General features: G+C 35.9%; 1 protein-coding gene across 2 annotated transcripts in view; it reads right to left on the bottom strand.

Annotated features, from left to right (window-relative positions):
• Nucleotides 1-1971: 1971 nt before the first annotated feature.
• LOC139138556 (receptor-type tyrosine-protein phosphatase mu-like) overlaps nt 1972-26453 on the bottom strand; it is a 205393-nt gene continuing 180911 nt past the window's right edge. For both annotated transcript variants that reach the window (XM_070706982.1, XM_070706983.1), the window contains exons 20-36: nt 25975-26093; nt 25239-25618; nt 22768-22855; nt 22022-22098; nt 21472-21508; nt 19809-19906; nt 18852-18971; nt 17399-17550; nt 16394-16529; nt 13858-14007; nt 13239-13338; nt 12270-12349; nt 10808-10942; nt 10068-10184; nt 9310-9467; nt 8618-8753; nt 1972-7871 (exon numbers count right to left, since the gene is read on the bottom strand). In XM_070706982.1, coding sequence (XP_070563083.1) covers nt 7797-7871; nt 8618-8753; nt 9310-9467; nt 10068-10184; nt 10808-10942; nt 12270-12349; nt 13239-13338; nt 13858-14007; nt 16394-16529; nt 17399-17550; nt 18852-18971; nt 19809-19906; nt 21472-21508; nt 22022-22098; nt 22768-22855; nt 25239-25618; nt 25975-26093 — 2158 coding nt within the window. In that variant the 3' untranslated portion in view covers nt 1972-7796. The remainder of the gene's footprint in view (nt 7872-8617; nt 8754-9309; nt 9468-10067; nt 10185-10807; nt 10943-12269; nt 12350-13238; nt 13339-13857; nt 14008-16393; nt 16530-17398; nt 17551-18851; nt 18972-19808; nt 19907-21471; nt 21509-22021; nt 22099-22767; nt 22856-25238; nt 25619-25974; nt 26094-26453) is intronic.

Here is a 26453-nt window from a genome sequence, read left to right on the forward strand (position 1 = left end):
TTTATTTTATCCTTACCAAGTCAACCATAAATGGAAATTAGAACTTTCTCTATCTCTATCTCTATTGACTATTTTGAGCAATTTCTTTTAGATAACATACAGGGCACAATAAATGACGGTTCAGAATATGTCAAAGTTGGGATTCAGGAAAGTTGCCTTTACATGTTTTAATCCTCCAAGATGGTAAGCATTTCACTATGAACTGTCAAAAAAGGTTGAACTTTCTGATAATTCTACATAAAAATTATTTTGGCTTTGATGATTTCCTAATTAATTCAATTATTTAAAATCATATTAATTATTTTTTTCTGGGTGAATTGATAGGGTTTATACAGTACAAGAATTACATACAATGCAAGTCAAATTTTGACCAAAAATGACAAAAAAATTCCTTAAAAATACACATTTGCATATTTCATCACAATTTGAACAAATCTAAGTTGGGTTACCCCTAGGGACCTGTATACCAAATAACAAAGCTGTCTGACCAGCGGTTATGAAGAAGATTTTTTATCAAAAACACCTTTTTTGGCATTAATTTGCCTATTTTCAACAATATCAAAAAATTAAAAAAAAATAGTTTCTCAAAATCATTTTTTAATCTACACAACAAATATCGAATCAGTAAGTACTGCGGTTCTCAAGATATTTGAGTGACGGACGCCTCACAAACGGACATACATACATACATACATACATACATACATACATACATACATACAGACTGACGCCGGACGGATACCCATCCAATAGCTTCTATAGACTATTATATAGTCTATAGTAGCTAAAAAATATATGATATTTGTCATATAACATTTGCATAAGGTCAATCAAATTATTGATCGTTGGTTTCCTTTCTGTGTATATTATATGAAAGGTTTTTTTGTTTATTCTTTTGTTATTTAGCATTGGCTGATGTGGTGTACTAGCTGACTAATGTGTGCATTTGTCAAAATGCAAGAGAGAAGCAATGGCATGTCAAATATTTAAACCTAAAATCAATCATCCAAAGCTCTCAATGACGTGTATATGGTCTATGTTGATATACCACACTATATGGACAGTCGGTGGACTTGATTGAGGTGCCCTGGTTGACCTGACTGGTCATCCAGCGGATTCGCCATATTGTATTTGTCTGCTCCCGACCAAAATTGATCAGGCTAAGTCAGGGATCCCCAAAAAGATGAGCGCACAATCCCCGAACCAATAAAGTATAAACGGTAGCCCCAATCAAGTCCACCCATTAAGTGACATCAAGGGTATCTTGGTGTAACTTCTGTGAAACTTTTCCCCTCAGTTTCGAGCCATCTGAACATTGTTATAAACTGGCATCCTGGCTATAAAAATGAAAATCATGCCACTGAAATGCATCATAATTCTTACAATTGATAACTCTTTTAATGAATACCCTCCTATATATTTACAAGTACATAAAGGATTCTGATTATGAAAACAAATAAAGTGGATGAAACACATGTACTGGGACTTACTACTGCTGGCAAAAAAAGTCTGAAGAGACTAGCATTGTGCTGTCCTCATGATTAACTTTGTTAAGGTAGAATTTGCCTCGTAGGTGCAGATATTCAGACTCTCAAACTTTTATCGTTTCTACCACTTTTGGGGGCTCATTTTAAAGCTCTTCAGTGGAGAAGGAAAAAAATTTCACAGCCTTAGTTTTTTTGAAAATCAAAAATTTATCTTTCCCCCATAGAGAGTTTACACAGGAATGGCTGCCATTTTGAATTTCAAATATTGCAAAATACTGGTACAGGGTAATTTAATTGTTTCGCTGTTTCCAAAATTTACAAGGTGACCCTTGATTTTTATTGTTGATTCTGTAAGAGAATGATTTTAAGTTTCATTTAGAAAAGTTGGAGCAAAAGTTTAAGTCATTCACTTTCGAGGTGCACACTACCTTAATAACCTTTTTTGTGCAAGTTGGAAAGAAACGTACAATGCCACATGATAATATTCTGAATATATATGTTTATTTTCCTTGTATAAAAACTTATGACAGATGCAAATCTTTTACAAAAAGTTAGTTTACATGTGGCAACGTAAATATTGTGAACGGTAAATGCACATGCATAAATTGCATGCAAAATTGTACAGATTTTAGTAGTAAAATATGTGTGCTTATAATAGTAAAAACAATGCTTTAAGTTCAGTGTACAGAGACTGTTGGACAAAAAACACAACTTCTTGAAAAAACAATTAACTTCAAAAATTAGTGTAATTTCATGTCTTACATGTATATGGTAGAATTATTGCTGTAATTTCATTCAACATAACAATTTAATTGACATCATGGATACAACGAGTATTAAAAGTCAAACGATATGCAAGATATCATTTCACTTAATATACAATAAAATTTTGTGTTAGTTTGAAGATATTTTGTATGACAATCTGGAAAACATATTCTGGAAAAGCCCTGGGTAATAGATTGCAAAAAGGAAACTGAGTCTCACAGATTGATGAAAATCTCTCAAAGTCACAATCTTTTGGACATGTTTTGAGCCATTTTTAATGATTTTAGAAGTCTTTCTTAATGCTTTGCAACCTGAAACATGATGGAAAGAGTTACTGAAAAATCAATATTGGCCATACTTTAAGATTAACATAGGAACAGAATGTGACGACATAATTTCTGGTATCCACTTGCCAATGATCAAACAGCCATACTTTAAGTCAACTTAAATCAACATTACTGATGGCAATTAACCACCACTGAAATATCACTGATCTCTGCCATAAAAAATTCTGGGAGGCATTTTTTTCTTTCCAGTAAATTTGACCACACCTATCAACACACAAGTCTTCTTACGTGTCAAATAGCAGTACGCATATTCATTGTCAAATCAATGGGTTGGAATGTGACGATACATCAGAGTTTAATTATAATATGCTTCAAAAGTTGGGGAAACCGTTGTGTCCTTTATTTCATTTGCTTTTTTGAAATACTTCTGTAATTGTGCGAAAGAATTCTTGTGACTTTGAGAGACTACACGCCATTAAGTGTTACAAGAGTTGATATATGCTTATACATGAATATTGATATAACTTTGAATTTATGTCCAATGTTACTTGGTATTGTACGGATTGGCTTACCAATATTGTGAACATTTGCATAATGTTAGAGGAGCTTCTTGGAATTACCGTATAAAACAAGATTAATTACAAGATGGTAAACATTTTACTTCCAACACAACTACACATAGAAGGTTTATAATCATGCAAATTTTTGATTGTTATAGTTTGAAAAGGATCCAACTTGAAATTACATGATATTGTAGGATTGTCTAAACTAGATTTTGAAAAGTTTTTTTATCATCAAAATATAATACTATTAAAAGTACAATCAAGGAAAGGTTAAATTGCTGAATATGTTACTGTATGAGACTAGTTACTACATCTTATATAGATATCATTTTATTGACAAAAAAGGTACAAAGTTTACTGAATTAGGGGCCGTGGATGATTAAAACATGGGCACGATTAATGAAACTAAGTGCATTTGGCCTAAAACCCCCTCCACTACACGAAAGTTTGGAAGTGCGAAAATCCAACCAAGCCTCTTTCTGTATCTGCATACCCACAATCGGTAATTACGCCGCTGTGAAATCAAGCATACACTACTGACCACCCCACTCCCATTCCCCCTCTGATAATCAATCTCTCTTCAGTGCCAACTCAACAATGACGCAACCAATAGAATGAAATATCAGTGTATCCAAAATGATTGTTACGTTATTTTACCTGTGCACTGATTCACATGTATTTCAAAAGAATGCTGGTGTAGCGGCCGGTGCCGTTCTGGCCTGGTACACGCTAAACAATGTAGCACGATATTTTCCAATTTATAAAAATGTGTACCGAGATGTTGCGATATGAAAACTTGTAGTACGATTTAATACAGCCAAACCCCTCCCCTTAAACATAGAAGTTGTGTTTATTGGTCGGGTGTTTTAATTATCCACGGCCCCTTCATGAACATTTTTTGTAAAACTGACCAGTATTGTGCATTTAATACAGCTGATATATACGATATTAATGATTACAAATATTGCTTTGTAGGAGCTGGTCGCAAATCTCAGGGTCTAGAAAAAAATAACTATGTTATGGTTTAGCTCCAACTGAAACACTATAGTGTGTTTCCTACCTATTTTTTTTTTGGTTAAAAACTTTGTCATGGTCTTAAAATTGCAGAGCATACTTTGAGATTGATATCGCAATTATAGTTTTGGTGCACCCTGTTCTACATTTGATAAATCATAAAGAGTCTCACAGAATGGTTATTAAAGGTGGTCTTCAACATCAAACTACAGGCTGAATATATTATCTCATCTTTGGCGAAAGTGTCTAAAATGGTCTCACCAAATATCCATAGTTATCGCCAATACAGAAAGAGGTAAATATCTCGAGTAAAATGACTGGTACATTGATCTCTCTTGAAAATATAAAACTGTCATGAATGATTGTGAGAGAACACACCACAAAGTATTTGAATAATAAGATATGATAAGACATTGAAATGGTGAAAACTTTCGACACTTATAACTGTAGCTCTGCTAACAGTTCGTTTAACACAATGGGAATGTAGGAAAAGTTTGGTTGTAAAAGAGTTCTAAAATAACTGGCCTACAAACAGCAAAGATAGAAAAAATATTGATTGAGTTATCTTTAATCATGGATCAAATGGCATTAGATAATATGAGCTATGAATCTCCCCATTCTGCGCTGCTCTTGTTCATTGACAACATAATTTGTAATGATTTGCTTCAGGAAAAATTGTCTTAGTCTTTGATATACACTAATTGAAAGCAATCTATATTCATTTTACTCAATTAAGATAAATTGATTATCATTTCTAGATCACATGAAGACAATGCATGTAACTATGTGCTTGACGACTACAATGAGATTGTCTTGAACTTATCTATCAGTGGATGAATTTTCTGGAAGAGATAGGGACACTAAAATTGTCATGACCTCCGCATATAAGTTATACATTGAAAATATTTCACATAACATATTTACATACATGCACTCTGGGATATACAGAATAATAAATACAGCTACTGTCTTTCATTATATGTAAGGTGCATATGTCTAGAGTGCATATCTGCTATTATCTTTGCCAAGAGCTGGTTTTCTTTGGCTCCAACCATGGCATCTTTTAGGCCAAACATATGAACCTGTCTTCACGCTTGTTGTATGAGATGCTAACGCTAGCTTTTATGGCACCTTTTATTCCTAACATTCAATGCTGCTGATCTTTTCTTTCTGCCAGTGGTCAAGATTCAGTTTCACTGACAACTTTAAAGTACTAACATCATTGATTTTAGTAAGTTAGTTACAGTATCATATGTCAGAAGGCTAAACAGAAATGGTTTAAGCAACAGGTCTATGGCTGGTGTTGTGGCTTTTCCTGTCACAAAAGGAAGAATTTATTGTTGATGTGTTTCCAGCTTCTTGGTTACATCTGTTGGCTAGCTACTGACCAAATAATAATACAAATGGTATGTAGATGCAGCATTTGATTCAGTGATGTCACTGGACAGGCATGATTGATCTGAATGATAGGTGATGGTGGCTCATGTACAGGTAGAGTTTAATGGCTGTCAGAAAACTGAGTTATCTTTAGTTTGTTATAGGTGTAAAAGCCCTGTAAATCCTATACTTATTTCATTACCATACTCTGACTTTCTTCCTACCAATTCAGTCACTAAACTGTCTCAAAAAACTACAGATAAAATCAAATCTAAGGGTAACAGCCAAACCTCTTGTGCAATGTTCAGCCTAACTAGCCATAATAATGGGTCAAAAAAACCAAGGAAAGCCTCTGCTGACAAAAAATAGTCAAATAAAAAATATGAAATATATATATATATAAAAGGGTACAAATAAAAGCAAAGGCTACAATATGCACGCCCTCATGTACATGTGCACCAATTATACAGTTTTTTAACAAATTGGTTAAGCTCATATTGAAGATTCGTGTACGTGAATATGATAATATATAAATATCAGTGTGGTTGAAGAAATCAATGGGGTTGATGATATCAAATCCACAATGGTTTGAATTATGGTATCATGTTTCTAGCAAACTGATTCTAATTAATACTCAGTAATAGCTATTGTACGTGCACTGTACTATACACCTGGATAGTTCAAAGTCATGTGCATATATAATTGTCTTTTTCTGTTTAAGGTACACTATTTAAGTAAATATGAAAATATATTAAAATCACATCTTCTATGAAGACACTGATTTCATAGCGAATGCTCTGGAACCACTTACACTTTTATAAAGAACTTGAGTTTCATAAACTTACATTGATTATAATGACGCTAAGGTTGTTGGAACCTGGATATTGTCAAATTATTGACAAAATAGCATGCTTGCAGATTATCCGAACAAATTACGCACAAATAAAAAGTATACCCTGACAATGGAAGACCAAAATTATTTACCAAAAAGTTGTTAAAATCTACCACCTTTAATAAATTTATCTTACATAAAATTTTGTCAATAAAAATACGAATAAATCTGCATTTCATTAAAGTACTGACTGAAATATGTAATGTTTTCTTTGATGGATTCAATTGCACACATCGTATTAGATTGTTTTGAGGAACAACTGGCAATTATGTGGCATTGTCTATTGTAACATTTTGTAATCATCATATGTCAACGTTTGATACTGTATCCGACTGGAAATTATGCTCAGAAATCATGTATAATCAGGAAAAAAATTGAATGGTTTCTGAGCATGACCTTTTACATCTGAAGTTTTGTAACAGATTCCAAATTTGGGTGGGCTCGCTTCAAAAGATTGGTATTAACTGACGCTGGTCTTGGGAGTCAAATCAAGTTGCGTGGTTATACACCAAATGTCATATACAGTACTTATCAGTTTTCAAACACACCTGAACTCCTTCGTTGTCAGTTTACGACAGTGCCAGTGATCAGAACCTTCAATCTTTGGAACTTACAATTCACGTGACTAACAAAATTAAGATCTTCTCAAAAGACATTGTTAACTTTTATCAATGCCTTGTGATCTTGACATAAGTGCAAGTTTAGATATTGACCACAGGTATTAAAAAAATTGGGTTTAACAGATGTTACAGCACGATTACGCCACTTAAATTTTGGCAAGATCGTACACACTCTTAACCAGCAGACATTTACATTTACTGCTGTCAAATACTACAATGTTACTGTTGGATATACACAACTGTTTCAAAACGTTCCAGGGAAAGCCAAGTCCGGGTGGCATTGTCCTGCAAACTTCAAAGGCAAAGACATGGCCAAGAATTCTTGGACAGCTTAGTACCCTTGATGTACACTGATATGACTAATCAACGATTGAAATGATTATGATATATGTCATTTTGTACAGCTGTTCTCCAATTGCCAATTGCATCGATCCGATGAATTCCTCTCTTTTCCTCCCTATTATAAAATCCTGTGCAACGTTGCTGAAATGGAACACAAATTCTCAGCTGCTTATGTAAATGGTGGATTGCAATGTGAAACTATATCCATCAAATATTAGATGCACATATTTGCAATTAGTATTTGAGCTTATTGACAATCAATTAATACACCACTTATAAAAAAACAGAAAACTCTATAAATTGAAAATTTCACTGTGCATCAAAATATAATATATCTTTGTGAAACTGATTGGAAATGGTTCCTCTAGAATGAATCCAACCTTCTGCCCTCGTGGCGTTCTTCTGGGAAAAATCCTTTCAAAATATTTGGAATGTCAAATTTGGTTGATTTACTGAAAGTTGGCATATGTATCAAAGGACTCAAAGTAATCCAGGATGATTTCATAGCAGAACTTGTACTGATCCTGAAACAAAACATCAAAACAAACCAATCAATATACATGTCGACTCTTTGAAGAACAGAAAAATTTTGTCCCCCAAAGTTGGCTAACTGCTTCACAAACTAAGCATACAACTATCATGAATGATCACAGTGACTATGTACCAGTTAAAACTGATGTACACCAGACTTGCTGAGCTGAAAAGGGTAAAAAATGAAGAACAATACGGACAAGAAATTCTCCCAATTAGGTGCTGGCAGCATCACTTTGCATTATCCTACATTATATTACCATGCCCTGTCCGTCGCATTTTAATTGGTCGAACTGAACCATGTGATGAACAATATCGTAAACATTGTAACTGTACAGCTAAAACGTAAATTGTGATTTGTTCAAAGATCATAATCAATCACAAAATAAAATGGAGCACTTATGAGCCAAGTTTAGACACTTTTTTCAAAACATTCTCCAGATTTGCAAACATTCTACAGCATGCGTACTACTCACTGACAAGGTCCTGAGTCCCGTTGTCATTCACATGGAAAATTTTTGTAAATTTTGACAGTTTTCTTGGGTTTATTGATAATATAATGGAAATAACAGACTCTGCGCTGACCATTTACGTTTATTTATGGGCGCAGGCTCGAGGAAAGCCAGTAATTTCAAGAAGCCCAAAAATGCACTGAAAGTACAGATCTCACAAAACATGGAGAACTTTGACATCAACTGGTCAAATCCAATGCTAAGATAAAGAACAGAATAAGACTTACAAGTGATTCTATCATGTTGGGTCTGTTACTTCTGAGTGTCTTGACAGCTTGGAAAATGTCTACCATTTGGTCCACTTTGATTCGTTCACATGCAGAGACTGCGGCACAGTACACACCACTCCTACCGATACCATTACTGAGGCAAACACAGACAACATTGATGATGCAATGAAACGACTGCGGCTAGTCCAAAATCACAGAAATTTGACAGAATTTTCATCCAGGAGTTAAAGGCACTGTTCGCGATCCCTGGGATCGCCTTTGTTCTAGTCTGTTACAGTCTTTGCTCTCCACTGAAATTGTTATCTGATGCGTAAATTTTCTGATGAGACAATCTGGTGCCAACACATGCCTTTAAGGACTTGACTTTTATGGTACTATAATGTGCTTCCTAACAATAAGTTTTGAACGTTTGCTCATACACAGCTCCTCAAGGAAACTTTTTATTCTTTTATAGTCTTGAAAGAATAATAATTAAGGTAAATCTGCAAAGTTTGGGATTTGAAAAATATACTGCCTGAAATTTACCAATATTTGACATTGAAAATGCCTGCTATATTCTGAGTAAACTCTGTGGGGAAAAATATATGCAGAAGTTTACATTTGCCATAAAAAAAAACTTTCCAAGTTGGCTAAGAAGAGGCCGCAATTTTGTGGAACAATTTAATTATTCTTGCTGGTCTTCTACTTACATGCAGTGTACTGTAATTGGACCATTGCCAGTCTGTTGCTGCCACTTTTCCACCATACCCATCAGCTCGACAAATACTCCCTTCTGTTTAGGCCTTGGGGCATTTGCTGGCCAGCCAGTGAGTTGAAATTGTTGGATGGTTCGAACATTTCCCCTTTTCTGGATATGTCAAAGAACAGACATGTCAGCATATCAGAAAACTTTATAAACCACTAAAGATATACTGTTGATCAAAAGCACACTACAAAGTCAACTGAAATTACTAAGTCATGCATCTTGGCCTATGGAAACCTCAAACTATAGTTTCTTTCTTGAAGAAGATTAAAATCTGGAGTTGCAAAGCAAAATTTTGAATTAGAGAAGCTAGGTGTCTAAATAAATTAGTTTTGTAATTTTAAGTGCTTCTCTGTGTTAACGCTGTTGGGTGAAAAGTCAGTTTCTCTTTGAAAACAAAATGTGACCTTGAAAATTTGACTCAATACAAGGTGCTAACAAGAGAGGGAGTCCCAAATTCTGTCTCTGAGGCACAATATTTTGTCTTGAATACGGCATTAAATTATGCAAAAATTACTGACAAAACTATGCTGCCTCTCTATCAATACCATACATACTAGTAAATTGATAAACAAAGATTCCCCTTGATGCAAATTAACAGGCTTGCTGAATCAAATTTTCTCACATTTTCAATTTGATTCTAGACATGTTTTGTCAGTTGGGTCCAGACTGGGTGCGATTATTTTCCATGGATTTTACACTTACATCTGAGAGGGCAAGTGTTCTGATGATGATGCTGCCCTCAACATCTCTGCTAACTGTCTCAATGGTGAATGGTCCAAACTCTAAAGCGCCATCTTCAGGCCAATACTGACCAACACTCTGCAATGAAGAAATATTTGAATTCAAATGGTGGAATTCAGAGAGAACACTGGTGAAATGCTATTTGTGTATTTTTGATTGCAGCGCAGGATTGAAATGCAGGATTTTTGCTTTACCATTACAGAGCACTGAAGCCTCATAAACAGTACAATTATTATCAAGTACAGTAAAACCCGTTTAAACTGAACCATTCAGGGACTGAGAACATGGTTTGCTTTGAAGACGTGTTTTGTTTACAGACTCTGAGATCCTTTTAACATAGAGAACTATTAGAATGGGACTAGGTAAAGGGTTCAGTTTAGACAGGTTTCCAGTTTAGACAGGGTTTGGTTTAGACAGGTACAAATATCACATAACAAGAAATAGATGAATAAGTTTGTTTTACTCTGAAATGCTGTCTTGAAGACATCGTGCACACGAAGTTTTCAAGCATGTTGTACACTGTATATTACATTAATGAATTTCTCAAGAAGTTTTTAAATTCAGGAAAGCTTGAAATTGACTTTTTTCGTGGTAATCCCTTGTCAGAATTACCATGTTGTATATTTGTGAGGTTGAAATTTCATGAGAGATATGTTAGCATAAAAAGCTAGTGATGAAAAAGTTCAAAAGTTCACACTTACCTTGTCTTTGGAAGCCATATCATTCAGGGCAATGATAGAATAAGAGTTGTAATCGTACACCATCCTCCAGAAGTCACACATTGTATTTGGCAATGGTATCTGTGTCACCAGGAATGCATCTTTTTCAACGTATGCCTAAACACAGAGTAAACACACACATAGAAGAGAGGTCAACACACTGGTTTAATGCTCCCAAACATGTAGGAAATCACCACATCAAATAGGAGACTACATGCATTTTCCATGATGCTGGCACCTGTAAGCGGCTATAGGGATAAGCAAATTGGTACTCCTTGACCAGTCTAAACTTCATTCTAGCAACTCTGGTGTCTAAGGTTCAGGGCCTGAAAATATAATTTTCATCCACTAGTTTAAAGGCAAGTGGCTGGTATTTTCCCTATGGTCCCAAAATGCATAGGGAAGAATAAGATTTCTGTTCAGTATTTAGTAACAGACCGAGTCATTAAGTGATTTTACTGAAAAGAAACAATATCTATCAGAGATTAGAAGAATGTGTTTTGACAAGGGTCTCCAAAGTGCAAAATTCATTTGGGAAATTGATACTAACTTTTAAAAAAAAATTGTCATTGAGTTTGACTCAGTAAATAGCGTTCCTTTTGTTCCTTTTTTGTGTCAATATTCCAGGAACAACAAGGTCACACACTGCCTAGCAATGTGATCATAGTAACTGTCTCCAGTGTGAGAGACAATATCAGTACTTAGGCAAATAAATGAATTTCAAGTTGGTCAGTCAGACTACGAACACTTCTTGTAATACACAAAAAAATAATATTTACATCTGCAATTTTATTATTGCTGTTGCACTGTGTAGTGTCTTGTGACCAGCCTGGAGGCAAGTGAGGGATATTTTTGAAGTAAATCTGTACAAGAATTTGGGCAATCCCTGGTGTCCGGAAAGCAAATTTTTCAAGCCCTGAGGATTCATTTCATCGTACATTACAGTACAAGTATGTACATTACTATTCATTTGTTCATACACTGGACAAGTTGGATACCAATTTCAAAATTGCCAGTCAGTGCAAAATAAAATGGGTAATGTTCTGTCATAGTGACCACTTTTTACTAAAACATCGACAAATGCAATCAGCATACCGGTATGCTGATTCACTGAATGAATTTCTTTTTATTGTGCGTATATCAAATGAATGCTGTTTTTGTGTATATGTCTTTTAAGTATCACTGCATAGACCCTAAAAACGGATCCGTTTTTAGGGTATATGTCTTTTAAGTATCACTGAATAACTTGATGTGATGAAGAGTTGGGTAAATTGCAATTTTTCCCAATGTGAATGCACATAGTGTGTGAGTAAGTCTTTCATGAATAAAATATTGCCATTTTGGGTCAGTATGACAGCACAATGACTCAATAAAGGAAAGATAAGAACTCTGGGCTGAAAGCCACCATGCAAAACAATGATAAATGCACTGAAATAGTACTCACACTGACAAAACTGGCATTGATGTAATCATTGGCATCAGCATCTTCAACTTGAGTCATTAGATGCGGACGGTATCTGTTAACTGTTGACAAATTCAAAACAGTTTCATTCATCATAATCAGGATGTGGAATCTTGAAAATGTGCAAATTCTGTTGTCCTGAAAACACTGGATATTTCAAGAACTGAATATTAAGACATTAGAGAATCAAAAATACACTCAAGAGATATACAGTCATACATGTACCGGTATATACAAGTACAAAAACCATGCATCATATCTTTATCTGAATGTTACCGGACCAGAATTGATGACCACCATCAAAACTGCAGAGTTTGCTCATAAAAAAGTCCTGTCTCTTTTTGAAATAACCAGACCCCTTAGGACTATGTTGATTTGTAAACTCATTCATCATAGGTAGTTTACTAAAGTTTGCCACAAAACATACGCAGATACAGAAGATGCACACTGACTGACATCATTACTCTCTATGCTTTATGTCGACATAGCAAACAAGTTTAAAACAGGTTTTCACATTTTACTTCAGCAAGAATCTGTAGAGTTACTGTTTCACAAAATGCTTATAAGCTTTTGGCCAATGACAAGACACTTCATGCATTGAAGTGGCATCTGTATCAGACAGATCTAACCAATCATATTGACTCGGGGCAAACTTTTGTGTGAATGTTTACTCAAGTTGCATCAGTTCAGCATCACGTAAAATTAAAGGTGTCACGATATCTTTAATTTTAAATATACAAGTAGACCGCTCATAAACATGTTAAACTTCCTATAATTAAATAAAAATAATCAGTAGACAATTTCCCCTTCCCTACCTAATTATGAAGAGGTGGATTACCTCCAAAAAATTGTGGTATATATATCTTTCTTTGAGTGAGCCTAGGTTAATTTTGGCATAGTAATTATAGACTCTGATAAATGTAGTACAGAAATTATACTGATTTTCCTTACATGGGACAATAGATGGAAATCTGTTCTTGCGAGCATTCTCCTTTGCAGTTCCAACAGATAACTCATCTTCCCTGGCAACACGGCTTACTTTACCAAGATTCTGCAAATTGAGCAAAAACATGAATCCATGACTAGAAATTGATGCTTTTTATCCTTTTATGGCAAATGTGTAGTTGCATAACAGGAACATTTCAAAATTTCACAAGAATCTTCTATGATGAAGTAAATTGTGCCTTGGGGACAGATATTCGGACTCCCAATTTTTTTTACAATTCTTCTCTAATCTACCACTTGTCAGGCTCATTTTAAGCTCTTGAAGTAAAAAAATTTTCATTATCTTGTTTTTTTGAACATTGAAAATTTTATTTTTCTCCCATAGAGTTAACATAGGGACGGCGGCCATTTTGCATTTCAAATATCGGTAAATGTTAAGTTATTTGACAATGTTTCACCAGTACAAACTTTGCACAGTCACCTGATTTTTAATCTTGATTTGGAGAGAGATTTTATGGAACACTTCATTGAGGAAAGTTTGCACAAAAGTCTTTTAGATACTACTTTAAGAAAGGTGCACTTAAATCTGTGAACAGATGGTACCTCAAAAACTTCAGTCACTTACCTCCCATTCTTCTTCCAATGGAGCCTTTCCAGTTTGCCTGTTGATTTTCTGCAGCTTTGTGAATGTCTGTCTGTAGTCTGATGACGATATTGCTGTGTTTCCACAGAGAGTTGCTTCCATCAGAGCTGTATGGATGAATTCATATTGATCCTATGGGAAAGAAAAAATTATCAACATCAGTTTGAGAGTTTAACCCTTTTCCTGCCAAGTCGGTGAAAATCCGCTTGAAATTCGGTGTAGCCAGAATCTAAGCACTGGTGACCGTTATTCTCCCAACCCGGTGGAAATCGGGCCCTTTTTGGGTACCCCTTTCCGGCGAAGTCGACGGCACTACGTTTTGCTATCCCCTGTGCGTTTAGGGGTCATCCGAGGAGAGGTTTTCTGACAAGGAACGCCTTTTCCCCTCGAAATGGGTTCGCAGGGAGTCGATAGACAGGGAAAGGTGCAGAAACCTGTCCGCCAGTCCCCCACACCCGAGGGGGGCTGGGTTTTTTTACCGCTTTTTAGCGGACTTGGCAGGATAGCATGGTGACGTTTTCTGGCGGAGTTGGACGTACTTGGCTGCCTGGCACTATAGAGATTGCTGCCGAACTTGACCAACTCGGCAATGCTAATCTAGAAGGCTACCTCTTGCAAACGACTTGGCAGATATGCCGATGGTGCGAGACGAAAGTCACTTATTCAGTTGTGCGTGACTGAAAATGAGAACGTATTTTTGACGGGACGGCTCGACTTGTTCCTCCAATGGAACGGATATGAACGACTCGGAAATACCATTACAAACTGGTGTCCGACGTACTAAGCTGGGCTTCAGCTCTGCAAGTTCAAGCCAGGCAACGTCCTTCACCGCCTTGGCCGTGCCATTCAATGGACGTAGCTTTGGATTTTTTATTTATTCCATCGTCCGAAGTATTGGCTCTGGTTTGCAGGCAAACATATCCTCTTGCCGACGCATTAGTAACTACGTACGCTGTTTGCGTACAGAGAATTCAAAAGGTGACATAAGGTCAATATGCTACGGGGATACCGCCTGCAGTTAGCAGGGACTGCTTTTGTTATGCAAACCAGCTAGCAGTACAATATGGCTGCCAGGCATGTGGACACGTCGATGGCTAGAACAATGGAAGCATATTGCGTTGCACCCGTGCATCGCAAAAGTGAACTGAAGACTTGGGTGTAGTGACTGGTTATCAGTGTCACTGGTTAGCTGCAGCCCAAGCCCTGTCGGTACAAACCCGTACCTGACTGAGGACCACTCGATTAAGTCAGTAATGAACGGTAACACTCGTAAGCCAACTCCCAACTGAGCTGGCTGAACTACGTTGAGCTGTGCTTCAATGGCTCAGCCATGTCGTTAATACAACGGCAAAAACGTAGTTTTTGTGCTACACTGCCAAGTCGTTTAAGGTACGTATTCAATTGACCCTACCCTGGGGAAACAGGACAGGTTTGACGGTGCTTCTGCACCCCTAGCACGACCCTCAGGGTCTCTGACTAACAGACGAGTGAGGTGATGTTTGTGCCTAGCGGACGTGCGTAATACTGAAGGAGTTTATTTCCGAAAAAATAAACATGAAACGGCAATAAAATGACGCACTCCCAGGGGCAAACAAAGCCGGTGACCTCAATTTTTTTCTGCAGCAACCCTTGAGCTCCTTCCCCTGTTACGGGCATGTAGAAATTATCGAAGTCTAACACGTATAAGTACGGCTAAAACTACCCTGAAAATGGGCGATTTCTGCCAAAATGCCTGGCAGGATAACATGCAGGAGAGCCAATCTTTTGCAGGCACATATTATGGGGCGGTTTTCTACTGACTTGGGAGGATAACGGACAAGGGCGCTCGGCAGGAAAAGGGTTAACGTAAGAAAATTAGAGATTGTGCAATAATCTACCAAACATCAAGAATGCATCCAAGAAACATCGGTACATGTGTACGGTATGCTGTAAATCGTTCTTTGGAGAGCTAGATAAGAAGAACTCAACAAATTCACACATTCATTGAAGGAACTGCAAATGCCAAGTCTAAGATAAATTACAGTAACTGTAAAATGGAAGAAACCATTGTATGCGCATACTAATGTTGGTATGAACCTGTGCGCTGTTTGAACTACTAAGGTTGATGCACCATTGACTCAAGAAAGCTGTCTTTGGCATGACAAAACTTAACATGTAACGTATACTGGAGCAGAGGATTTTTCACAAATATACAGGAATGTCTTCAGTCACTATAATGGCTTTATGAACCTGCCAATTTGATTATTAATGTATATACTAGATTCTGAAGTAAGTGGATATTGTGCCTTATTTTCAACAAAATAATTTTCATTTTTGTCTGTGTATTTTGTTGAGCATAGTACTGCATATCTTCCTAAATGTCTGAAATTAGGGGTGATGACAATGGTCCATCAAGTGAGTCTTTTTGACGTACAAGCAAACCTTGTGTTAGAAATCTTGATAATTGATGATGGATGTTGATCTTTGAAAAAATGATTGTAAAGAGTTTGGGATTACGTAAATTATTCTTCTAACTCACCTCTACTTGCACGAAGTTCATTCTATTTTCTCTTGACTTCCTGACAAAGTTGTAAATGTCAACCTTTCCTTCTGCTTTGGCCATTTCCTGCATGGCATCAATTGAAATGAAAGTACCGGTACGGCCCACACCAGCACTGCAACATCAAGTACATTGTGAAATGGTCAATCTTTCCTGATAGAATCAACGCAGTCAGCAGGGAAAATAGATGTTTTAAGTGTAAGAGTAATGACATACCTAGGGTAGGGAATGAAAAGCATTACTTTTTATTGTATTTATACAGAAATTGCTAAAAAAATAGAAAGCACTTCCTTATGGCACTTTATATTTACATACTGAACCTGCCAAGCATAGGCATGGATGATCTTTTCAGGCTTCAAATACTGACTTGTACCTTAAAGTTTGTAGCAGGGTAGCATATTTTGTTCTTTGTATCTTTATAGTTAAGTGAAAGTTAATGTTTGTTTGTTTGTTTTAACCACACTATGCAAGGTCCTTGTGAAGTGTATGTTCCAAAAAGAATATCCTATCCTATCCTATACTCTATAATAGCATTGACGATGTTGCCTATGTACCGGTACATGTATGCCATCATTGTCATATAGATAATTCACGTGCAAAGGTAACATGAAAATATTCATCTTGTGTGCAATCTTAGTAACATAAACTTAAAATCGATCTTGTCCACAATTAATAATAAATCAGGGGTCATCTTACAATTTCCTGATTTGAGAAGCAGATTACTTCAGCTTTACTGTTATTTGAAATTCAAATTTTTCCATCGCCAGATTAAAATCAGATGAAGAAATGGCAATATTGTGGCCTCTGCTTATTATGGACTGTTCTTTGTTAAAAACCTGAATTTTAAATATTCACAAAAACAAGAACGGTGAAAACTTAATCTTAAGGTTGTCAGACAAGCCCACACACTAAATAAATTGGCAATTTGAAAATTAAATCGTTGAGATTCTGAAAATCTATAAAATTCATATCAGTTGACTTTACCTGCAGTGGACAAGCAATGGTCCTGAGTTTGCTGGAATACTTGACTTGAGATGCCTCAACATTCCTAACACACCTGTGGCATAGATTGGTACACCCATATCAGGCCATACAGTGAAGTGAAACTGTTTAACAACGCGGACTTCTGAGTCCTCCTGAAAGACCAAAGTCAATGACATCAGTAAAAACCATGTGTCTTTCATGATCACTCAACCACTGAATAAATCCAGTTCATAAAAAACTGCTCTGATTTGACAGTTAAATACTCAGTGTAAGTGTTTAAAGTATGATAACCATCTGTGACAGAACATGATATGTTCAACGTGGTTACTGTTCATGGATACTACGTTCTCCCTTGGTAGTGTAACAGGAGCATGGCGCCCTCTAGAGGTGTCTAAATACCCTCTTGTGAAAATGTTACATGTCAAATATTTTCCAAATTAGCTTTTTTAAAAATCCATAATTCCACAGGAAAAATCAGCCTTAACCTAACAAGTATTCAGAGTCTTGTGAAAATTTCCTGAGAAGCACTCTGCATACAAGCATTACTTTTGTAAAGTTTTCTGTCGTTGGGGAAGTAAAAGTGGTCACAGTCTTGAAACAAATTTCAAGAAGGAGTTGACCACAAATCATACATTTCCAGCTTTCAGATAGCATTGAAGAAAAAACAAGCTAACTTATGACCTGAATCCTGCAGAATATACATGGTAACTCCTTTTACAACAATTAAATGCAGATTTGACTTTCAGCAGTGCGCAAACTGTCAAATACTGTGTACTACTGTATCCACACTCAAATACTGAAATTTGTTCACATTTTTAAATATACATGGTATACAACTGTGTCCACACTGTCAAATACTGTATACAACTGTGTCCACACTGTCAAATACTGTATACAACTGTATCCACACTCAAATACTGAAATGTGTTCACATTTTCAAATATACATGGTATACAACTGTGTCCACACTGTCAAATACTGTACATGTACGGTATACAACTGTGTCCACACTCTCAAATACTGTACATGTATACAACTGTGTCCACACTCTCAAATACTGTATACAACTGTGTCCACACTCTCAAATACTGTATACAACTGTGTCCACACTCTCAAATACTGTATACAACTGTGTCCACACTCTCAAATACTGAAATGTCCACACAATATGTATACAATGTCCACATTTTCAAATATGGTATACAACTGTGTCCAGACTGCCAAATACTGTATACAACTGTGTCCATTTTGTCAAATACTTAAACTGAGTTCATGCAAGTTGTAAAATAGGACTGTGTCCATACTGTCAGATACTGTATAAAACCATGTCAACTCTGTCAAATGCTTTGACAACTTTGTCAACACTGTTCATTAAATGCAGAATTGACTGTCAGCATTATACCTGTATGTGCAAACTCAAGAAAAAAGGATTTCACATTGAAAATTGACCTACCATTTGCAGTTGGAATGTTCTGACATTGTAATCAGCATATGAGTCAGTGCCAACAAAGGTTACGAAAATATCTCCGTACCATTCATTGTCTCCTTCAGGCCAGTACTGGTGACATTTCACCTTTTGTGAAGAGAAAATAAAACTTCCTTTTAAAATTGTGTATCCATTTACCTGAATACCTTGGGCATATAATTACGTGTATAAAAACTGCATGTACGAAATATATGAAAAATTCTCCATTCTCTATTATTTTTTGCAACTTTATCATCAAAATGCAATTTAGTCTCTGAACCAGAAAGATGAAACCACATTACATGCAAGGAAGAATGTTCGGATACGATTTTTGAAGTCCTTGAAACGCCTACTATAGATATTCTGATACATGATATTCAGTCAGGAAGCACAGACTATTGTATATCTAATTCTCTGCATATAAAATGAGGAAAGGGCAGAATAGATTCAAAGGCACGGCTCCTGAAAATAAGGAAGTGAGCTAAAAGCACTACCTAAAGCCAAAGCAAAGTGATAACTTTCTTCCTTCCTGTTCACATAGTGTACTGATTGTTCAGTTCCAACATTTATTTTTGTCACAAGATGCACTTGCACAATGTAATGAATGCTTGGTTTTCAACTTTTCAACAGAGTTTTTGTGTACGAGTAATGTGTAATTGTGTTGTTGCGCAAACTGAATTCTAGTGAGGATTGGAACTTATTTGCCAACAATAATATAACATATTGTACAGGATGCTGTCACGCTTGGAATGTCAAAGCTTCATTTTAAAACACAATTTAGAAAGAGGAGCTAGAAAATTTGCTTGTCATCCATGACAAAAATAATGAAAATTTAACAAAAAAATACAGCTGTAATTGTCCCTTTGTGATCTAGGATTATTTGCTTTTGTGAATGGTCCTTCACTTGTTGTAAACAGTAAACAGGAAACAAAAGCTTCTCCCTACCTTTCCATTTTCTGACAAGTTTGTAGCCATGAGAATGATTGTGATATTCTGCTGCCACACTAGTCTCCATAAATCATCTACTGTCAAATTGTTTGGTCCTACAAAGGAAATTTCAATTCAAGATTATTACACATACAGGCTATGAAACTATGACCATCTTCCTCACTGAATCATTGAATAAAACAATCCAGAAAAAGGTAACAAGTAAATGGCCAAAGCTAAATTTTGCAGATTTATTTATTTTCTGCTTTTATTTATTCTAATGAGTGTGCTTTAATTCCTTTCAATTCACTGCAGCTTTCAATTTTGCATACTTTAATGGGGAAATTTGAGACCAGCTCCTGCAAATGCAACAAGCTTAATGAAGAAAGTGGATGACACTACTTTTTGAATAAATACTATTTTGGTATAAAAAAAGTTTAAACAGATTACATGGAGACATTTGATTGAAATTACTAGCATTTGCCTCTTACAAAATACTTTTTCCAAAAAATGAAAATTTTAAAATAACTTTCAAGATATTGAAATCATAAAACATGGACATTTTTAAAAATATTTTGACATATTTTTCTCAGTGTTTAACATAGTGCTTTTAATGTATGTACTTCTTCTCATAATAAGGCTACATGCTACAAACATTGAGATGACTGGTAGATTGTGTTATAGCCTACCAACTACCAACTGGTATGGTACACTTTGTATGTTCGAATTTATGACTTAATTGCCTGAACAATGTAAAGCAAATTTTTAAAATGAGTAGAAATATGAAAGAACTTGTCAATGATGACTGTTACTATTTTCCTAATCCTGCACATATGAAGGATGTACTCCATCATTGAGACTCGATTCATGGATGCTGAAATAAGCTTACATGCGTAAATCAACACATTAAGGTAGTTTGTGCCTCGAAAGTGAAAGACTTAAACTTTTGCTCAAACTTTCCTTGAGGAATCTTTCAACCACTCTTTCAAAATCAAAGATAAAAATCGGGGGTCACTGTGCAAATTTTGGTAATAGAGAAACAAATAACCCAAGATTTACCGATATTTGAAATTCAAAATGGCTGCTATCCCTGCGTAAACTCTATGCAGAGAAAATAAAATTTTCGAATTTCGAAAAACTAAGATAGTGAAAAGATTTCTTACATCAAGAGCTTTAAAATGAACCCCCACAAGTGGTAGATCAGAAAAGAATTGAAAAAGTTTGAGAATCCGAATGTTTGTCCCCGAGGCGCATTCTACCTTAAGCTTCTTTGTTGTTCAGTTTCAATATCTGTACATGTGTCAAAAATGGTGATAAAGCTAGTAAACTTGACTTCCCCTTTTCCAAAGCCCCCGTAAAACATGCATGTAATTTCCCTGGTTGGGTTTCACATCCATAGAATGAAATTGCACTCATAGTTTATAATATAAATGGGCAACTTCAAAAGGTCAAAATGAAGTTTAAACAGGTGAGAAAGGCTCTAATCTCTACAGCATTGTACACACTCAATATCTAATGGCACCCAAAATGGTACTTGTCTCAAGTGTGACGAACAGAATGTTATGAATTTCCCTCTCAGAATTAGGGCAAAAGCACTTAACCACTCTTTTGTTAGCTTGGAGTAAATGTGCTGGTGTTGCTAGGTTTCAAGATGAGACAATATAAACGTGCAGACACATACCCTGTGCAGCTATGTATGCTTTCTCCTTCTTGTAACCCTGCAATATTACCAAACACAGATTGAAATCAGTTGCTTGGATACAACAGAAAGGGTTTTCATCATTATTTTAAAGCAAGTACCCTTATATGATGCTGTAACAATCCAATCGAGTAGCGGAAGTATAGTCTCATCAATAATAAAGAGCAGCATGATCATTAAATTAAACATTCATTGACTTTTAGTAACTGTAATAATGTTGGAGATATTTCATTCAGAATGACAGGAATGACTTGCACTTATCAAACAAAACTGTTATGAACAATTAGGGATGTGAAACTGAAAAAATGAGTGTGGGCAGGAAAGAGACTTATTTTACGACCCATCTGCCATGCTTGCGCGCCTGATTGCATGAATGTATGGTAAATTATTTTCAACTTGCTCTAATATTACAAACAAGGTGGGAACTGAAAGCCAATATTCTACATGCATATCACTCGCACATCCCCATGCATAATGCATGCATCTTATCTGATAACCCATCACCTGATTGATAACACAAAGATGGACTTACATCAATGTAGCTGGCGTTTATGTAATCTGAATTGGGTTCACCTTCGATGGGATCCAACCTCACTCGTGAATGGTCATCTGATAAAAAAATACATGGATCCATTGTTTATAATCACATTCATGCAACTATGGATAAGTGGATGATTTTCACAGTAACTGTCAAAAATTTCTTTTTACTGGTACCGACTGGTACACTAGTTCATTGCAGGGATGATGTACTGCAAAACGGTAAGACGCAATGCTAGATACAGTATTCTAACTGGTGTGGTGACAAATTTGAGAATTTATGCCAACTAAATTTTACAATGGAATCATGACAACTACTAAGAAATAGTCATGAACACATTTGCCTGCACCAGATAGTGTGATACCTCCATTTTATCCAGCAACAACAAAAAAATCATTGTATCATAAACTGTTTTGCTCTGGAAGAACCATGAAAAATTGCTCATGTGATTTTTAGATAATGAAAAGCCCACATACCATTGATAATGCATGTTTAATTGCTATGCATGTACAGGTATTGCAAGATTCAAATTTCTTTGTGCATTTATATTGAACAATATAGACAGAAGGATCCATTTTTGACAAAGCACAACTGAGAAGTCACATCGAAGATAATGTGTCTGAATGCTTTTCTGCTTTATGGTTAGAACAATTTTTTGCGATCTCCAATTGAACGGCGTCTCAACAAACATTTTTACACGAATTTTGATCAATAACACAAAAATTGCCCAGAATACTTACAAGCAAGAATATTGCGAAATCTGTTCTTCTTGGTATTATCTGGAATCTTGGCATCTTCGACTGATTTCACTTGACCGTACGGCAGAGTCTGAAAGAAATGTCATACTATGGCTATGTACAAAAGTGTTGCTGGCAACAATAACAAAATTGTAACTTCATTGTCAGTTTGTGAAGTAAAGCCATGCTGTGTTGTTTAAAGTTGGAATTCTGTGTCAAATGAGAAAATATATGCACAAATTGTAATACATTAAACTGTTTAAATTTTGACCATAAATTGCTGACCATAAACTGTCTTTAATTTTTTATTTCTTAAATTGCCTATGCACAAACACTACAACATTCTGCTGTCTAAATTTTGACAAGGAAGTGCTGATCATAGACTGCCTTTATTTTTAAATTCTGAAATTGCCTATGCACAAATACTGTAGCACATTCTACCAAATTTTGACCATGAAGTGCTGACCATAAACTGGCTTTTATTGTAAAGTTCTGATATTGCCTAAGTACCATAAACACTGTTACAGTACCGTAGTACATTCTACTAAATTTTGACCATGAAGTGCCGACCAGAAACAGCCTTTTATTTTTGAGTTCTAAAATTGCTTAAAGTACAACTGTTAAAGTAGTACTGATACTGTCAAAATTTTGACCATGGAGTGCTGACCATAAACCACCATTTATTTTTGAATTCTGAAATTGCGTATCCCATTTTAGTACATTACACCATCTAAATTTTGACCATGAAGTGCTGACCATAAACTGACTTTTATTTTTGAGGTCTGATATTGCCTAAGTGCCATAAACACTGTTACAGTCGTCAGCCTTTCCGTTACAATTTCAAAACATGCGTATGATTTTACGCAACTCCAGGGTTTTTATTTGCGTAAAATGTATCAAAAATGCGTACGGTAGGAATCGGTATCTGAAGTGAGTTGGGCAGTCTTTTCTGTAGAACTTGGGGGGATTTTCCTTTAATGCGCATGCTCTATTAACAAAAAACAATAACCTGTGGGGCTTCAAGGTATATGTAGCTGAACGCTTGCAATGCCGTGATGCATGTCTCGTATGTGATCGTTGAGCAGCCTAATGATTTCATGTTCAAAGAAAATCATTTCTGACTACGAAATTAGTGTTTTCGAAGTGCCAACAAAAAGATACTGGTCAAAATCCAGCGGGACCTCTCAAGAATGCAACCCAACAGAGTGTAAATTGTCACCCGTAAACACTTTCCAAATAACATGCGATGTAATGACACTGTACTGTGTTACCAGCAAGGTAGACTCGATCGATTCTTGAATTTTTTGCATCTGTAGTGTTATTGTCTGTACAGAACTTATTGACATTATGCTTTGTGATGATGAAATACAATGTTGCATGGAGAGTTGCGGTCCACCAAAGTCTAAAATGTTGCAATATCATGATAAATGTCACTTGCAAGCAGGTGTATATGTTCTATTTTTGTCCTGCATTGAACCACATTCAGGCAATGTAGTGCGGGCCAAGTAAATCAGTGTCCATGGGGCGGCATTTCTCAATGCGTATTAGTTTACGCAGTCATGATTTTTTTTGCATATTTCAGTACAATTTTGCGTAAAATACGCAGGATTTCACGTTAACAGAAACACTCACTGAGTAGTACATTCTACTAAATTTTGACCATGAAGTGCCGACCAGAAAGAGCCTTTTATTTTTGAGTTCTGAAATTGCCTAAAGTACAAACACTGTTACAGTAGTACTTATACCGGTACTGTCAAAATTTTAACCATGGAGTGCTGACCATAAACCACCATTTATTTTTGAATTCTGAAATTGCCTTACTCATTTTAGTACATTATACCATCTAAATTTTGACCATGAAGTGTTGACCATAAACTGTCTTTTATTTTTGAGGTCTGATATTGCCTAAGTACCATAAACACTGTTACAGTAGTACATTCTACTAAATTTTGACCATGAAGTGCTGATCAGAAATAGCCTTTTATTTTTGAGTTCTGAAATCGCTTAAAGTACAAACACTGTTACAGTAGTACTTATACTGTCAAAATTTTGACCATAGAGTACTGACCATAAACCACCATTTATTTTTGAATTCTGAAATTGCCTATCCCATTTTAGAACATTACACCATCTAAATTTTGACCATGAAGTGCTGACCATAAACTACCATTTATGTTTGAGTTCTGGAATTGCCCAAGCAAAAACAGTATAATAGTACATTACACTGTCTAAATTTTGACCATGGAGTGCTGACCATAGAGTGCCTTATATTTTTGAGTTCTGAAATTGCCTGAAGCACAAACACTACAGTAGTACATTTACATTCTACTGTCTAAATTTTGATCATAAATTGCTGACCATAAACTGGTTTCTTTTTAATTCATGCAATCAGAATTTGTTTATGCATCAAGCATGTTTAATCAACATTTGCATAACCATGGGAGGATGACCATGGGCAACAAAGATGGGAATACCTTGAATTCTTTCTTGAAATCATCAGTTTGCCTCTTCTTCATGATGTAATCTGGGAGATCTTCCACTCTGATCACATGATCTGAGTTGCTGTTCAATGCAGCAGGCTTGGGGCTGGGCTGAGGTTTGTTTGGAACAGATGGTTTCTTTGCTGTGATCTCTGGGGGAACAACAGGTTTCTGTGGCAGCTTTGGTGGGCCATCATTTGATAGATCTGGTTTCTTTGCAGGCTTGAGAGGGCTGTATGCCTTTGGAGAAACATCGTCTGGTGTAGCGTAAGGAGACTCGGTAACGGGGGCGCCATTCTTCTTTTTGTCACGTGTGTTTATTTCATCCACATTAGCATAATGGTACTCATTCTTATCTGTCTTCTTTGGACTCCCTGTTGGCAAATATACATATCTTCAATATAATAACATCAACAATGACCAAGAAATTTGATATTTTCTCAATATACCTGAGAAACCATGTACTAAATGATATGAATCAAAGTTCCATTTTTGTTATGGAAGGTGTTTTAATCCATAATGTTACAGTAGTACCATATCAGGTAATGCACTGTTCGGTTAGCATGTACCGGTAATTAAGACATCAAACTGTTGGTCAATCCCAAGAAAATTTGGTTCATATCTCCCCATTGTTAATCAATAAAACTAAACGTGATTAAATATATTGATATCTTTTTCTGGTGTTTGCATCCTTTGTGAAATATTTCCCAGTGTTCAATCCTTCACTTACCTGGTGATGACTTTTCAAAGAGTACATTTTGGTATTTAAACTCATCATCAGAGGGATTCTCATCAGGCGTGTGCAACTGATCTTCCCTGTATTTGTCCTTGGACTTTGTAGGTCTATACCTAAACCATGAATGTATCAAAAAGAGGGGGTAAGAAAGCAAATTCAAGTTACAAAACTATCCTGATGAGCAATTTTATTGCATTGTTACTCAATCTCAATGTAATATTCTTGCATTTGGAGAATAATTCTATGACAACTTCCTGGTCACATACCAGTCTTTCACAAATAATCAATCACTATTATAGAGATTTGCTGTTGCAATTTTAAGTAGATGTACTGCATGTTCACATGGTGCAAGTTACTGCGCATCAAAACCAAACACATGAGAACAACAACATCAATGAAATTTTTTCACTCTACAGTCAGGTTTAGAATGGTATTTAAGGGATAATTTGTAGGTCAGATGTACAACATTCCTT

Source organism: Ptychodera flava, chromosome 8, assembly GCF_041260155.1.
Source record: "Ptychodera flava strain L36383 chromosome 8, AS_Pfla_20210202, whole genome shotgun sequence".
Lineage (NCBI taxonomy): Eukaryota > Metazoa > Hemichordata > Enteropneusta > Ptychoderidae > Ptychodera > Ptychodera flava.